The sequence below is a fragment of the Pagrus major genome, chromosome 23 (assembly GCF_040436345.1).
Source record: "Pagrus major chromosome 23, Pma_NU_1.0".
NCBI lineage: Eukaryota > Metazoa > Chordata > Actinopteri > Spariformes > Sparidae > Pagrus > Pagrus major.
In genome coordinates this window covers 14,587,225-14,605,379 of record NC_133237.1, presented here as the reverse complement: position 1 = coordinate 14,605,379, position 18,155 = coordinate 14,587,225, and the positions used below count along the sequence as shown (strand labels likewise).

General features: G+C 42.0%; 1 protein-coding gene across 1 annotated transcript in view; it reads right to left on the bottom strand.

Annotated features, from left to right (window-relative positions):
- Positions 1-18,155, bottom strand: part of grid2ipa (glutamate receptor, ionotropic, delta 2 (Grid2) interacting protein, a) — a 28,490-nt gene that overhangs the window by 8,025 nt on the left and 2,310 nt on the right. The window contains exons 4-13 of the mRNA XM_073494899.1: positions 17,964-18,118; positions 7,549-7,824; positions 5,900-5,985; positions 5,401-5,470; positions 4,495-4,791; positions 3,529-3,680; positions 3,154-3,297; positions 2,601-2,707; positions 2,356-2,506; positions 774-1,105 (exon numbers count right to left, since the gene is read on the bottom strand). Of these exons, the coding sequence (XP_073351000.1) occupies positions 774-1,105; positions 2,356-2,506; positions 2,601-2,707; positions 3,154-3,297; positions 3,529-3,680; positions 4,495-4,791; positions 5,401-5,470; positions 5,900-5,985; positions 7,549-7,824; positions 17,964-18,118 (1,770 nt within the window). The remainder of the gene's footprint in view (positions 1-773; positions 1,106-2,355; positions 2,507-2,600; positions 2,708-3,153; positions 3,298-3,528; positions 3,681-4,494; positions 4,792-5,400; positions 5,471-5,899; positions 5,986-7,548; positions 7,825-17,963; positions 18,119-18,155) is intronic.

Below are 18,155 nucleotides of genomic sequence, written 5' to 3'. Positions count from 1 at the left end.
AACTGTCTTGTGGCATATCATGTATAAAATTTCCATTTAACTTGTTGTATTCGTCTTGATCTACCAATCAATTTGGGACTGAATGCAGGATTTAATTGTATGTTTTGAATGTTAATGCTTGTTTGTTTACATTTAGATCACAGATAGTGATTTTAATGATTGAATTAAAAGTGGTGGACCGCAACACAACCACCATCTTCACAAAGGGACACAAACCATATACAGTAGAATAAACAGAGAAATAAATGTTGTATCTCTTAAGTGAGGTTTGTATTTTACACAAAAGACTCCTCTCTTAACCTAGTTTTATTAATTTTGTTCTGTATGTTCTGTACCCATTCTGTGTGTTTAAAGGTCTGTCCTATTTTACGCAGGGCTTACATTAGAGTACCACTGGGGATCAGTGTGCTGTACCATGGGGAATTACTCCGCTAGCACCAGAAACTGTTGAACCACATGAAAGGATACAAAGAATTGGCTGTATGTTGGAAACTAGTTTTTTAGATAACCTTCTGGATATTACATTTTGTTTCTGGTGATGTTAGTTAACCTGCCATTTCAAGTAATAAAATAATCGGTCAGGTGCAGCATGCGGACATAAAAAGTTAATGATTCAGATTGTTAACTCATAACATGAGAGCTGATAACATCTTATTATAGGCACATGATAACTGAACACATAATCAGCAGAACTCAGCTTATCAGATAATTCTTTTTAAATGAGACTTCAGAGCTATTTCACATAACTAACACATGCATTCCTGTGAACCTACCTCTTCATAGTCGTTCTCAGGGGTCAGGAAGTCATCAACGATGGCCACCCTCTGTCCCAGCTGCTCGCTCAGTGCATCCAGAAAGCGATCTGTGTCTTCTGACCGGGGTGGTTTGGAGAAGGTGTAACGCCGCTTGTTGCTGCGGTGGGCGGGGGGACTAGAGGGATAATCAGGGGGCTCTGGAGGTGAAGGAGGGGGACTGTCCAGGCTGATGTAGGGGTTGGACTCCGCGCTCGTCTGGCTTGTCAGCCCTGATGGATAGAACTGAGACTGAGGGGGACTGGGGAGAGGCTCCGGCCAGGATGTAGGCGGTGGGGGGCCTTTACGGTTACCTGGGATAAGGAAGAGACATACAGTGTCCAGCTATATAAACACAGCTTAATCTCTGAAGCATCATTTAGATGCAATGAATCTTAGAAATATCTCTCTGCTGACTTTCAGTTTGAATAAAACAAAAAATAAAAAATAAAAAGTCTATCAATGCAAATCATGGACAAGTTGATATATTCAGTAAGGTGTGGTCAAGTTTTCTCACCCTGTATTTGTACAGACAGAAAGAAGTACAGAAGTACTTTGTCTTTCATGAACCAATCAATATAGTTTTTTGATTATCTACACACATTCCCCTCAAAAGAATCTGGAGATTTCACAAAGTACACCCAACTATATCAAACTGTTGCACGTAAGGGAGAAGAGGCTTTTCTTCCACAATGGAAAAATGAGAAAAGTTACCCATTCGGAGAATTTGGTTGTGCACAAAGGTAAACCGGACATGTCTCCCAGAGGAACCATTGCAGAAAACACATTTTTGCTTGCAAGGGGTTTTTAACTGTGTGTTTTCTAGTTCCACTTCCACCATCTCCATATCCTCCATAGGAGCTTCAGTGTTTCTGGACTATATTTGACTACCTTCTACCTGACTGTAACCCAGTGTTGGGGAAAATCTGGTTTAGTTCAATAAAAACTGCTAGTTTAACTGCATGTGGTTAAGTACTCCCCAACACTGCCATTAAGCTGGCCTTGCTTGATGTAGATTTAACGTGAAGATGTTCCTGGGGACAGGTCAGTCTTGCAGAGAGACAAACCATGGACAGACCCAATTAAGTTAAAGATGGCAACACATTAAGAAATTGCTCTATATCAAGGTGTCAGTGGATTCCTCCCCCCATGTGTGGTGCCAGCTCTGACCCTTCCTACTCAGGTCCAGATTTAATAAAACTCAAAGTGATCACAGACTGAGAGCAGTGGGTTGTTTTGAAACTCCATGTATGCCATGTATTTATGTACAGCACGAAATCTCAAGAATTGTGTCAAACTAAAATTCAAGGATATTTGGTTGAGTCAGAAATGGGTTGGCTGCCTTGGGATTTATCATTTTTGCACTGCAGTACGTTTCTAACATTTTGTTATCCCCCCTCTCGCTCTCTCTCTCTCTCTCTCTCTCTCTCTCTCTCTCACGCACACGTGCACACACACATTCACACTCACTCATGCACACAGTAGATTAGCAAGTTAGTCATTCTATACAGTACATCAGCTGATTCCAGCTGCTATGAGTTTAGTGTAAATTTATTCTTTCAGCTACCTGTGTTAGCATGTATTGTAGGGGAGGCTGTGCGCGAGGGAGGCTCCAAATCCAGCAAACTCTCGGGGGCAGGAGGAGGACGACTCTTCAGAGACTTGGACCTCTTGGATGAATACATGTTCTCCAGCTCAGCGTACACTGCTGACAGCTTGTATGGTGAAAAAGAAACCAGAGTAAGACCTCTTGCCCTAATGATGATGAGTTCTAAGCTGATTCCCGTGAGGATGGACTTTGGTACATACGTTGGTGAGGTTGTTCGGAGTCTCGGGAAGGGAAGTACCATCTCCTGACTGTCTCTCTCCTGGAGCCAACCTCATCCCTGTCTCCAGCATTGGCTCTGCCCGGAGGCCTAGGTCAATACACCCATTAGTATGAGTGAATACAACCCAGGTAGCCAAGTTAGCTGACTGTAGATGAGCACATTTGGCTGTGGTCTGACACCAGAGGGCTAAAAAGGAGCCAGCTCTGGCCTGGTTTTTAGGATGAGGGCTTGGGCTGATTTGGACCGAGCTCCACTTAGCAGCGATCAGGCTATCTTTGGGACAATAATGGAGGAGTGAACCAAGTGATTTTGTCTACATGTTATTCTATTACTCAGTATATGAAATCTTATGTACAGAATTAACAAAACTAGCATGAATTACAGCTGTAAACAAAAGCAAACAGTGCTATAAAAGGATAATGGGAGGATAATGTGAATGCTGAGAATAGTGATGGTGGTGGTGATAAGAATCATGGTGGTCATAGTGTTACTGCAGCTACTGATGATGATAATGAAGATAATAAGTTCTGTACCCATGCCCAAGTGTGTGCCAATGACCAGGTCATCAGAGCTACGTCCCCTCACACTGCTCCTGTACGTGGTCCCTGTCACCCTCATGGAGCTGCTACGCCGGTGGGGCTCGGGGGCAACCTCGGGCTCCGGAGGAGGGGGAGGAGGAGGTGGTGGTGGTGGAACTGGAACACACACACATATCGGCAATGCAGAGGAAGAGGCAAAGGTGTATGAGGGGCTTCAGCACCTGAGTCGATCTGAGCCGGTGAATTTATTCCCCCATGAATGATAGCGTTCATTTCACACACATTCCCATTTTCATTCATACGCACAGAAAGACCTTAAAAAGGGACAGAAATCAAAAGAATTGAAAAAGGACAAGTGTGTGCACATACCCGGCGCTTTGTATCCGAGGAAGCGCGAGATCTTGCTCTGGCAGTGTTCCTGCTCCTCATACGTCAGCAGCTGGTAAACAAACTGCCAGATCACCTGTTTGGCTGGAGTATCCAGCACCGGGAACACATCCACGATCAGAGTGTCAACATTCCTGTAGCCATGGAGAAAAAGGCAAGGTTAGAGAGATCGCCTGGCTGTCCAATCACACGTCAAAGTTGAGACACAAATTACTGGAGACGGAGGTACGTTTACTCATTATGAGGAGAACGCAAAATAAAAATACTGCATTATCTAATTGCGGAATACCAACTTCTGCCCTCCACCGTTTAAACACAACAGGATAAAGAATTATACTTCAGTATATGCTGTTGGTAAACCACAATCAGTGTGAAACGATCTCGCTGAATCTGAATTCAGAGGATATAATGATAATTGTAATGGAGGTACATCATTCAATAGTACCATTTGTGTAACTATGTTTAACTTAACGTGTAAACGGAACTACCGTGTCGTATCGTATCTTATCACAGTGTATCGTATCATATAGTACTGTATCATATTGCACTGTATCGTATCATATAGTACTGTATCGTATCCCACTGTATCGTATCATATAGTACTGTGTCATATCGTATCGTATTGTATCATATCACACTGTATCATATCATATCGTATCACACTGTATCCTATCGTATTGTATCCTATCGTATTGTACTGTATCATATCATATCGTCCTGTATCGCATCATATAGTACTGTATCATATCATATCATATCATATCGTATCGTACTGTATCATATCGTACTGTATTGTATCATATCGTACTGTATCGTATCATATCGTACTGTGTTGTGTTGCGTGTTGTGTGAAAAGTGCAAAATATAATATTTTTTTTGTCTTGTTCGCATATCACTTCACATCCAGGTTCTCTATCTTACCCGACTCCCCCTTTTTCCTTTGCTCACCTGTGCTGGAAGAAATTCTCCAGAGCCTTGCAGATGGTGTACCTCTCCTGGATAGTCAGCAGGTGCTCCAGCTGCTGTCCGAAAGTCCGGCCGTGAACCCGGATGCTGGGGGGCAGAATTTCTGCCACCCACTGCAGGGAGCTGAGCACAGGTGAGCGTGCACGTTCTGTGGGAACGCCGCCCCCTGCAAGCTCCTGCTCTGTTAGAGATAAAGTCGGTGGACCATCTTCTACCACCAGAGTGGGCATGGCACCACTGCCCTGGAGCATGGACACCACCTTCTCATGGGAGGAGGTCCTACAGGTGGACACATGGTTACACATGCACACACACGCACACACATGTGCACACACACACACACACACACACACACACACACACACACACACACACACACACACAGATAGACTGTGATAGACTTTTAACTGCATGCACCACTTATGTTTTAGAAAAAAACTATGTTACTACATAGTTCCACTATGTAAGAACTATGTACATAGTTCTACTATGTAGTAACCAGTCATTTTCCGTTATTGATGTGTCAGCAAACAACTTATGAAGAGCTTTCTGTACTCCGCAGGGGACATTACATACACTGTAGTTTAAAAACATTTTGCATTCTCTGAGGAGCTTTCTTATCTTTTTTTTTCTTTTATCTTTTTCCTACAAACTGCTGTTTTTCTATCAAATCCATCTGAAATGAGATTCTCAATCCCAGCAACAACTCTGTGAGCTCTACAAACAACAAAACATCTTCAGCAGGGGAAATGTATTACAATATTTATATTTACTTGAAAACTCAATCCTTTTGTATTGAATGCGGTTCATAAAAAGCATGTTTTAATGCAGAGTTTGGCCACAAAATTTGCAAAGAATTTGTAAAGTTAATGCGGGTGAGAGCTCCACCTCATGTCCAGTCCGTTAAGAAACAGGATACGGTCTCCTGGCTTCAGACCTGCCTTGTCTGCTGGGCTTCCTGCAGACAGAGCAAATGTCTGATTTGACAAATTCTTTGATGTACTGAATGTATTTCATGGATTTTGTAGAAAAAAATAATTACCACATTAAAATCCTTAAAATTATTTTCAGTGAGTACAGAGAAAATGTACACTTTCAGCAATGAATATGAAAACAGCCTACTATTGCCACACTCTCCATGTACGTCATTCTACACAGTGAAGCTTAAATACTCAACTGTAGGAACAAGAAGAAAATCATATTTTTAACTAGAGGAGGACTTCAAAATAACGGCACAGTGGAAGTTTGGAAGCTTTGTAGAGATATTTTAAAGTGTTATTGCTCTGTTAAATGTTATAACAGTGTTATAACAATGTAATAACTACAACAACTCATATATGACAACGGCTCGATTATTTACACACATATAAACACACTTTTAACTTACCGGGGATGACAGAGTCAATCCACACCGGAGCATGGCCTCTAAGAGTGAACCCAAAACTCATGTTGCCCTTACACACTCTGACCGTCCTGAAGAGACAAATATGAGCTTTTATTAATGACAAGACATAAAAACACTCAGCCCTATCTCAAGTAATTGCTGCATATGGGTGGTTAATACATGATTACGGCAATGTTTATGATTTCCTACAATTAAATAAGGCTTGAGTTACCATAGAGCTTACCAGGGATACCATCATTTTGTTAAGAAAAACTATGACGAAAATGGATTAATGCGAGACGCTGACAAACTAAAAATACATCTTTGAAAGTTAGAACTATACTAGGTTGTATATTAAAGCAAGATTATGTAGAAATTGGCATTTTGTGCAACTTGGCGCCCCCCACAGTTTCTGAGTGCAACATCACTGTCGTAAACACAAATCCCAGGTCTGTAACAATTTGTCAGATGTAATGTAGGTGCTAATGACAAACAAAACTCATTACGTCATAATAATGTTATGTGTATAGAGCAGAAACAAGTGATGAGGGGGCAGAGTGGCTGAGACAGAGACACCAGTCACCCTATTACAAGACACCGTACCATCAACATGCATTTGAAGCTGTTAGTTTAAGGTAAAAAAGTTACGTAATGTGGCTTTAAAGAAGAGAAAACATTTTGACAAAAGGTTGACTAAAATGTAATGACTTTTCAACAAAATCTAAGAAGGATAAAAATGTGGACGCAAATGTGACTCAAACTAATACGAACTGTCATCTAAATACTAAAACTTAATCTAAAATAGCTGCCAAAATAAACACACTTTAAACTTTAAAAATATAACATAGTGGACACAAAGTAAGTGTAAGTAAGGATAGTTAAATGCATTCATCTCGATAGCTCACTGCACATGGTGCTCAAAAATCTGTTTAAAAGGTTTCTGCAATGAGACAAATAAAAATAATTTCAAATTGATAGGTCTCTCTTCCCGCCCTGAAAGAAACTGAGCCCAACTGTGACTTCCTGCAGATTTCCACTTCCATATTCAGCAGACTACTTTAAATTCGCATCCTGCATTAACAACCCTACTTAAATATGGACAGTAAATCCCAAGGGAGCCATAAGACATCCTCATAAACCAGCACCACAGAGGAGATTAATAGTTTCTTGGGGGCCTTTTTTTCCTACAGTTTGAAGAGATGGTGATTTGATGTTTGTAATCATGTTGTTGACATGTTGTTTTTATATCTTTTAATCCATTTTGCCTGTCATCAACTCATAAAAACACGACAGGAAGCAACATCATTGCATATGAAAAGAGCCACAGGACAGCCATGACTTTCTAAATAGGTTTATGCTCCATTGGTGTACCCACAGAGGGATCTATTTCTCACTTAACTCCTACTCATCTTAAATTACATACAGTCAATCCCATGCTAACACAGGCAGACCTGTCACAGCAGTTCTAGTGTGGGGGGTTATAAATTTGATCTGACATTAGGATAAAGAAATTGTTTTTTTCAGGTAAAGGGTTTTCTTTCAAAGCTAAAAATGATGAGCTGATGGGAAATAAAAGCTAAAGGAACTAAAAAGACAGGTAGAGAGAGGAAAATCATGTCAAATACACATCTGTGATGACACTTAACACAGACCTGCAGTTGGTGGTGGTGCCGCCGGAGTGCCCAGCTATGAGTGAGGTGGTCTTGCGCATGCCACGGGTTGGGAGGGCCACGCCTTCCTCTGCGTGGGTGCGTGGCACTGAACTGGCGCGGGTGGAGACCAGGAGGCGTTCAGGGTGATCCTCGCTCCGGCTGCGGCGAAGATGGTTACGGCTGGGGTCACTGAAGCTCCGCCCTTTGAGCCGGCTCATCAGGCTCTGGGAAACCACCTCGTCAAAACGCTCCCGGTGCTTCTTGGGAATGAAGATCCTGGCAAACATTGTGGGTTCAGAGAAAAGCTCAGATTGAGAAGAAAAACTCAAGGAAAGCAGAGGAGGCGAAATGTCCAGCTGTCACTGAAAAGACCATTCCTACTTGTCTACATAAGAAGAATATCACAAAGAGGGTTTACAGGAAAAAACAACAAAATCACATAACAGCAGTATTACAGCCAAAATCCCCACAATATCCCAAAGTCTTCATCCTGATCTCTCAAAGCATCCATCGTCCAAAAAAAAACAGAGGGATCCTTGCTCTGATTACGTATATTGTTCCAGCTGCAGGATCCACTTAATTGGTTCAAAAATAGTTCAGTCCATATCGTCTCATGGGAGGGCCGAGGCAGGTAGGAGGCGCCGGTCCACCATTAGTGTGTGAGAGCATGAAAGAGATAAGAGATGAGCTGTGTTTGTGTGGTCCTGTCACAGTAGCAGCTGCAGGTAAGAGTGCTCACTATCACTGACAGCTAACAGCTCAGATGCGAACAGGAGGAAGCTCAGAGCCACCTCTGGGAGGAAGCGCTCTTCCACTCGCCCTGCTAGTGTTATCTTCCCCTCCCATAATCAACTCCCCATGCCTTTTTTCTTTCTTCTTAAAGGAAAAAACCCACCCTCAGCCACTCATAGATATCAGTTTGTGTGTTAGTGTGTGGTTTTGTGGGCGCGGTGTGCCCACTTTCCCTCCAGCCTGTTTCGTATGCTGCATACATGTAGATGAAAAGAAGCTGTCCTGTCACTAAAATGCAGATTGGAGGGAGAACAAATAGTGTTGGCTAAAACTGTGTCTGCATCAAACTCATCAAAGAAGGCTTCTATTTCAGATGCACTGGCTGCTTCTGCTGCCTCTTTATGACAGATTTATCCCTGTAAGGTTGTTTAACACCAGCGCCAAATTGTAATAAAAGCAGTCTTGACATTCATTACTGATGTTTCTGTCTGCTTGAACTGTCTACTCCCATTAAGCTCTCTTGCAGCTCTGCTGTCTGCTGCTTGTTGTTTATATTTGGCCAATTATCTGCGAGAACAAGAAGAAATTATGTAACAAAACAACAGAAATGACCCAGAAATGTAAGAATCATTGCCAATAACTGTGTCTCGTAAAGTGTTTAAGGGTGTGTTTTTCCTTTAAATGTAGGACGCCTCTCCCTCTTTTCTTTCTCTTTTATCCGTGCTTCTGCACACACAAACTCAAGCAAACCTCCATCTCACACCCGTGTGCACGCACCTCATTTGTCCCTTTTCTCTTTTGCTTATCTTCCTCCCCATCCCGCCTACAAAACCATGCTGCCCCCATCCTAAACGCAAGCCTCTGTCTATCTGTCTTCAAAATGAATCTCCTGAGTACTTCCACTGTGCAGAGGAGAAAAGAGCGCTTTGTGGTTTTTTTGCATCCGGATACACAGAACAACTCCACTGCTGAGGATAAGGCTCGGCGGTGCAGTTTGGTTTTCAAAGCTGTCACAGTCCCTTTTGCAGGTACGTTTGGGAACATTGTTTCGGAGGCAAGGATTAGATGATTCCATACTTTCATGAAAGCATATAGCGAGCACTGGGTTTGAATTAAGAGTGACGCATAAGCTGAGCTGCCTCCATACCAATATTTTGCAATCCAAAGTTGTAGCGAACAGATAATTCCCCCTAGGGAGACACAATTCTGACTCACTAAAGTTGATAAGCTTTTGCAAGCGAGCACACACACACACACACACACACACACACACACACACACACACACCAAAAAAACATGCCTGTAATTACAGCAATCCAGGACACCCTCACATCCAATAAAACCTGAGACCATATCCAAGTCCAAGCTGTGTATATAAATAACATTGCGTAACATAAATATATATTTAAGTTATGCTATTAACCATTTAAGACTCAAAGGAGAACAATGGCATTTCCCTTCAGCATTAACTGATTTCTTAATCTAATTATCAGCAGCATTTGATCATACAAAGAGTATAAATATCCCAAGGCAGATATTCTGCTTTGCAATCCTCGTGTCCCATTATAGTGTGACACAGTTGCATCTCATTTATGGGAGTATATTGCAAGAGCTATTGTCCCTAACCAGTATTAAGTCAATAGCACGCAGCCACAGTACAGTTTGTTCCTTCCATATTTTATCCTGGTCGCCACCCTGTGGAGTCAAACACACACTTTACAGTCACATAATGGGAGTCTTGAGTTACCAGCCGAATAATTATGTGTGTGTGTGTGTGTGTGTGTGTGCCACGTATGTAATGTTTTCTCTGGGAAACCCATCCCTGAATACATTGCTTGAATCAGTGGTGGACTCAGGATGTTTTAGGGGCAGGGTCCGAAAAATAAAAAGGGCACCAGCACTCAGAAAGGGTACTGGAAGGGCAGCCTAGAGGGCACTTTATTATGTTTTCTCCACTGGAAGGGCAGGGATTGATTGAGATTTTTTACCTACTTTGTTTTATTGGTATCATTGTTATGTTGCTATTATTACTTCTCCCTGCAACATTATCTTTATTGTTATAATTAAAAGGTGCTTTATGTAAGAACCGGCCACCTGTTGATTTCACTCTCAACAAATGGGAGGAAATTGTTTCAACACCTTTCAATATCTGGAAAAACTGTTAATCTATTATGGTGTACCACAGGGATTAATCATGAATCCCCTTTTTATTTAATCTCTGTTAGGCTCTGTGGCCTGCCGCCTAGCCAAACAATACAAACACAGCTAAGCAAATAAGCTAACGCCTCAATTTAAGTGTAAACTCATGCCATACATCGTTAGACAGCTTAGAGTCTTGTGATTCTAGTCATGCAAACCATTTCAGGATAAAACCACATCAGTGAGGTACAATCAACAAACAGACAAACAAGCTAACAAACTAGGATGTATGAAGTTTTGCCAACTCACCAATGAAGTGTCTGGGTGTTTCAGGAGTGCATCAAAAACTATCTTCTCTTATTCTCAAATGTCCACTAGATCCATTTCAGTAACATACTTAGTCCAAAACGGTATGCCATGATTAAATGGTGACAAAATGGCAAAAATGGATGTTGGATGCTTTTTCATGCTTTAATCTGTAAAAAAAAAAGACTCATTTCACACCAGACGCCACTATACCTCTACACCGGAAATGGCAGCCATTTGATTGACAGCTCATTTGAGCGGATAGGAGCTGCTATGCCTGCCCTAGAGCCTACAGCAGCCAGTGAGTGATCGTGTAGACCACTGATCCACTGAGCCTCCAGATGATTAATGCATCATGTAGCCAATGAGATTTCAAATCCAGCAATATAGTTTATATCAGTTTTTAAAGCCCTAAACTTGGGAATCATGCAAGTTTATGTAGTTTTATGCATTTTGCTCTTTGTAAGACTACATGATGTGGAACCATTGCATTTTCCAACTAAGAGGGGCAGTTATTGGTCATCTGCAAGCTTATTTTTGCATTAAAAAATTTAGTACAACCCTGGTCACTCAGCATGGGCATCACTTCTATCGATACTGTTACATCTGCTTACAATGGAGGCATCCACTTAAATAAAAGCCAAGGGAGGTGGTGCATGTAGGTGAGAGTGATTTAGTGCAGGGTATGTTAATGCAGCAAAAAGTCAACACCTCCCACGAGGGATGTGTTCATCTGCGGCACCAGGCTGCTCTGAAATGTTAAATCTTGAGGGGAAGTTTTGCATAGCAATAGGAGAACTGTGACAACTCCAGTTACAGACATAATAAGACAATGTTACGCGGTAAAAAATCTACACTCGGTAAACTTAGCCCATAGAAAGGCGGAGTGAGTGACAGAGAAAGAAAGAGATGGAAGATGATCAAAGATAGACTGACGAGGAGACGAGCTGTCAGGAGCGATGAAGCAATATAAGGAATAGCAGAAAAAGTCCCAGAGATAGATTGGAAGACACGAGCAGTTAATATGACAGAAAAGAGAGTAAGTGGAGAACTAGAGCTCTTTCTAGGCCAGGGTCATGTAACTATAGGGAATGAGGCAAGCTAGAATACGCTCACAGGCTATGTAGGGCACAGAACTTTTCCAAACAACACTCATACATCACCACGGTTGCTCAGACAAACGGTGGATAGGGAAAACTAAACAGAATGGGGCCATTAATTGAGTATTTAAGATAGTCAAAGGGCCCTGGTCTATCACCGCTATTACCTCGAACACTTCCATCATGTTACGAACATTTCGCTTGTTTAATCTTGCAACCTGGCCAAAACACGTGAGCAAGAAACTTCACAGATTTCCTCCATTGAAGTTGGATGTAGGCCTTGGGATGCCCTCAATTATAAGGAGGGCGAGAGGAGTCTATAATTAGGTCTGAAGGAGGGGTGGATCAAGGACGCAGCTCACAGAGGGATGAATGACAATTGCAATCAGCTGGGAAACTCATCGCAAGAACCATTATTATCAGACCCACTTCTGATCAGCCAGTTTGACAGCTGAGCCAGTTATGAATTTGCAAACACAGAGCGTGGCTCGCAACAGAGAGAGGAATTAGAAAAGCCTCGGGAGCAAGAATATAACAAGAAGTCATTATTAATACAAGTAGTAGTAGAGCTGAGTTTTTCTAAAATCTAACTCAAGTTTTCCACTCAGGAGACATATATAGGGCCGGCACAGATTTACATTCTGACAAAAAACTCTAGAAAGAAAATCATCAATACAAACTTTGATAACAAACACACACAGAGCAGTTGCACAAGAATACTTAAGCAACTTCAGCAGAAACAACACAAAGCGCAGCCAACACTGCCGAGATCAAAGGAAAAGTGCCATACCGAAAGTGTCTGGAAAGGCTCCTCTCCCTTTCCATGGTTATTTTGGGGCTTTGAGGAAGTGCCTGAGCTCAGTTAAGCAATGCAAATGCTTCTCCTCTATCTTGGTGAGTCCCCATCTAGTCTGAACAAACAAACTCTCCCGGACGAAGCCGGGAAGAAGACGAGAAAAAGGGAAGGTGTCCTGGATCTCAGAAGCGCTTGCTGTAGGCTCGGAAAGCAGCCAGGTGGAAGAAGAGAGAGAATGAGAGAGAGGGAGGGAGCAAGCTGGAAGAGTGGCTGCGGTTCACATCCCTCCACACCTCCAAAACATCCTCAGGCAGCATCATCAGCTGTTCTCCAACTTCACGTTTGGGGCAGCGCTCCTTCTTTGCTCCCATCTTTTTGTACCAAAGAAGCCAGGGTCAAGGTCAACACGGGGTGTTCTTCTCCGTCACCGTCAACGGATAATCCTTGTCATCGTCCGTCATTTGGCGGTAAGAGGTAAGTGAGTGACAAATCTTCTCTTCCCTCAGTGGAGGAGGAAGGAAAGAATGAGATGAACAGAGGAGTAAGTGAGGAGGGAGAGAGGAGAGAAGTGGAGAAGTGAGGAGAGCCCCGGTGGAATTTCATAGGCAGGTCAGCACAACGACTGTGTGAGTGTGCAACAATGTGAAGGAGTGAACGTACAGGAGCTTTGACAGTCATGTCTGCGTGAAACGTGCTCACCTGCAGTGTCCATAACTCTGATTTCTACATGTATGATGAAGACTATCCAACTGTCTCCAAGCATTTCCAGCCCAAAACAACTTTTTACAGATCTATGAAACATTTGCAAAAGACAAGGGAAAGCTGCACTGCATCCTTAACCCTGGGTTTAGAAAACATCAGTCTAATTAATTCACATCTTTGAAGTCTATATACAGATACAACATCAGACAAAGGCCTACAGTTCACTGTAATTACATTCAATTACCATATCACTACAGAACTGCAAGAACAAAAGAGCTAATAGATGTTCCAAGATTGCCTCTAATGACACTCCTGATGCACAATCTTTTGCGCAACTTTCACGTGTTGGAGCACTCCCTAACCCCTGGGTTTCAGAGCCATTTAAGAATCGACATCGGCGAATGCATCAGAAACCTAAGAGAGAATTTATTAAAAGAAATAGGCTGCTTAAAAATAGAACACGTCCTTTGGGAGGGCGAGGCAAATCTGAGAGGGGACAGAGGCAGACTGAGCAGAGCGTGGCCCAGCTGGTCAAGTTCTACAAGACATGCAGATAAAATGACCTCATAAGCCTGTTAAGCACACCTCACATCCTCTGATACCTCGCAATTATCGGACCAAGCGGGGCGGGGTGGAGAGTTTTCATATGAGTGTGTGACTGTTACAGGAAGTGACAGTGATTGAGGAAGAGAGAGAGAGACAGATGGGGGGCGGAGACAGCGAGTGAATAAAAGAGAGAGCTTCAGCTTCAGCTACATCGACACATCTTAGTCTCTTAGACAGTCGGTCTCCTGTGCTCCTCCCCATCCTAATTTTCCCCCCACATCCCTGCGTCCCTTGTGCTCCTGTTCCTATTCTGCGGTCCTCTTGTGTTCCCTATGTTCCTGATTTGTTCCTCGTGGTTTTCTTAGTTTTTATATTACTCTGGTATTTTCCTTTGACTGCCTTTTTGTTTGTTACTTGGCTTTTGGACTTTGATTATCATTATTTAAGCTTGTTTTTTTTTGTTCCTTTACCGGCCAGCTTGTGTGCGTGGCTTTTGTTTGGCTTGTGTTTGAGTCAATTCTTTTGCATAACAGATTTCATAACAGTTTACAAGGACGACTTCACAGATGGTTCTGTGTGACAAACCATCTGGCACACCAGGTTAGGTATTTGGTTGCATTGGACAAATTAAAACTTTGACCTGATGATGCCGTAAATGGGTCACCATTCCTATTACAATTCATCTTCAGGGAGGCATTACAATGTCTCCTAACTCCTCTTTCTATCTAATAGTTTCCAAAACATTTTGCTCAATACCACAAATGTCAACCTGGAAAAGTCAGGGGACCCCCAAAGTCATTGGGATTTATCATCTAGGAACCATGAATATATGTACTAAATTTCATGGAAATCCATCCCATAGTTGTTGAGATATTTCTAGGATAGGTAAAAGCCATTGACATGCTGGTGGATCTACAACAAAAGTCACTGGATTCATCCTCTGAGGACCATGAATATCTGTATCAAATCTCGTGGTATTCCATCCAATAATTGCTGAGATATTCAGTCTGGATCAGTGTGGCGACCAGACTGACTGCCATCCCTACAGCTTTGCCGCTTGCATGACAAAAACTATGATAGGCAGCCCTGAAACACGCCTATTAAAAAAATATCATCAGCAGCACATCTCCCCAAGAAAAGAGAACCTGCACAGTGCATCTTTTCCCCAGACACCTGAGCAACTCAGTGCCAGCAGCAGCCATCCAGCAACACCACCCCGAGGCATGGCACATGGACAATCTGGAATCAAAACTCCCCTAGGCTCCTGCCACAGAAACAGCACCAGATTCTGCTGTAAACACCAAGAGCCATTCGAAACCTTTCCAGAGAATGCAAATTCTAACAATACCCTGTAAGATTTGTGCAGCTTAATGGGCATTAAGGAACACAATTACCGAGCAAACTGAGCTGATAATGACAACATCACAGTGACAATGCATGGGAGGAATTAGTGGTATCTACAGCTTTCTGAAGTGAATTTTATTTAAAGAGACATTTGGACTCTTGTTAGGGAGAGCTACTGTACTTTTCTCACAGCCTAAAGGTGAGGAAAACAGTTCTCAGTCCTCAATGGATCAAGCTGATGCATAATTAATGGGACTGTGAGCAAAATCAAACATTACAAAGCATTTTTACAGGCAGCTTTCTAAGGAAGGAAACGCTGGGATAAAGACAGCTGTGTCAGAGGAAACCGAGATGGCTGGGCGACAGCTTTGTTTTCTGGCTGGAAGGAGAATGGACTGTTCCCCAAAAAATGAGTCGCTGAGACTGCTACTATATCATGATCTAACTGCATCACAGCTCACTTCATGACCAATTATAAATGGCCACATAAGGTGACACTGGAAAGCGCTTTGACACCCAAAGTCAATGACCAGTTACATGCCACAACTCTTACAAAATGCACAGTACCAAATAGTTTTTCGGTACTCACCTGAGGCAGCAGTTCATAATTTCCCCCAGCATTGAACTTCAAAGCGAGGACCATGTGCATGTGAGAAACGGTGATGTGCGCATGCAGCCTAAGCATCTGCATGTTGTTCTGTTTTTGCACTGTATGCGTGCATGTCTCAGGCACCAGCAGCAAACTGGCTATAGCAGCTCAGAGCTGCATGCAGAGGAGGGAATAAAGAGCATCCAGAGAATCTGGTGCTGGTATCAAAGAGTGCATCACAGCTGACAGGGAGAAACGGGAAAGAAAGAGACCAACAGAGAGAAAGTCAAAGATAGAAGGAGGGAGGGGACTGACAAAACAATTTGCAAGTGTGTGCAGTCGTATTGTGTTTTGGGTTTTGATTTTCTGATCAGTGCTGAGGAGGAAGAAATGCAATATTCAGCGGTGAATTACTAAGAATACCCTTGTGTACCGTACCTGAGAGGGGGGGGAAACATGAACAAAGTGACTTTCAAGCGCCCAAAGGCAGCAGGCAGTGCTCAACATCAGGCCATAGTTACTCATATGTGCTCTTAATTTGAAATGCTGAGAGGGGGGAGATTAAAAATATTGATTTAATGGGATAGTTAAGGGGGTTTTGCTTTCCTCACTGTGCCCCTAATGCTGTGCATGACTGAACTAATAGCTGAAGGCACAACGGACAATAAGTCTCCCTCGTACTCCAAAAACAATGACTAAGAGATCACTATTTGAAGCTGGTTTTCTGTATAAGGTGAATCATTTATAGAGAATTTGGATTAGTTGGAATATGTTGCTAGGTTGATAAAACTGGGCTCTCGTGCTTTGTTAATGTGTTACAGTTAAAGTGAAGCTCATATCCAGGAATTTACAGACTTTATAGCACCATCTAATTAACAGTGATCAATCCAAACTAAACCAATGCAAGAATAGTTTTGTTTGTTTGGTCATTAGACAGAAACGTCCCACACAAATAAACATCTCAATTAGTTCCCGATGAATGAAGGCACTAAAATACAGCTCTTAATGAGAACACACTACACCCTCTGAGAGTTTCGACTGGAAACAGCACTGCTGGCTGAAACATTAATGAATTGTCCTGGTTGCATCAGTGGCGATGACAGATATGAAACCAGATGTAAGAGGGAATAATAACAGTAACAGTAATAACAGTCTTAATACATTCCCTTATATCTGACAAGGCCCCTTTAATCAATGCAAGAGAAGAACTCAAATATTTGTTAGTGACGCAGAATCTAAACAAGAAACACACAATATGCATGCAGACATGTTAGACTTATAGGTCTGCCTCGCATCTCTGAGCTGGGTTAGGTAGTAACATTTAATTGGAATTATGTAATCATGATTACGTGACTATATTTTTGATTATGTCTTTAAAGGGACACTATGTAGTGTTGGAGAAGAGATTCAAACTCTTTTTAGCATTTTAATATTTACAATATTAATGAGGTAATAATACAAACTCAGAAATATTTGTTTTTTCCACAACTGAATAAACAAGCTGTTCTCAGGGGAAAATAAGGTACCCAGAACACTGTTTGAAGCTAGAAAGGTGGCAGGGTCCACCAAATATAAACAAAGCAAAACAGTATGAAATTGTTCCTTTAAGGTCAGTTTGTTTATTCAGTTTGTTTAGGCATTAAAACAAATTGTCAATGAAGATCTTTCTCTTCTGATTAAAATTTCTTCCCCAAAACTACATAGTGCCCCTTTAAAATATGGCACTTTTAAAATAATGAAACATTTTTTATGATAAACAAGCCCTATTAACTCATGTAGAGCAGGGTTTCACAAGTGTTCAACTCTGTGTTACAAGTCCCTCATGTGGATGTTGATGGAAAAACAGCAGCAACAAAAACTTCCACAAAAGAACCAGCATCCCACATGTACATGTACACAAAGTACACATGTAGTTTGTGCCTGTACTGTTTCTGGAAGAGTTATTTGATTTGACCAACTGTAAATGCTAAATGTGTATAATACATTTTATTTGCATGATTTTGAAGTAATCCAAAGTATTCAGATTACATTTTTTTCTAGTAATCAAATGGATTACGTTACTAATTACAAAAATGAACGTGTCATTTTTATTCAGTAACTGACTACAAAGTAATCAAAAGTAATCTGATCCAACCCTGTGCATGAACAACTGATTGGCTACCTGACGCTGTCAATCAGCTGTTGATGCTCCTCCGTGATCAAGATGTCGGGCAGAGCCTCAGCCAGTGTCTCCACGTCCCTCTCAGCGGCGTACTGTTTGAGCACCTCAAACAGCTGTTCCTTTATATCTGGATCCTCCCCGAGGACTTCCTCCACCTGAAGGATAAATAAATGCACAGATGTGTAAAAAAAA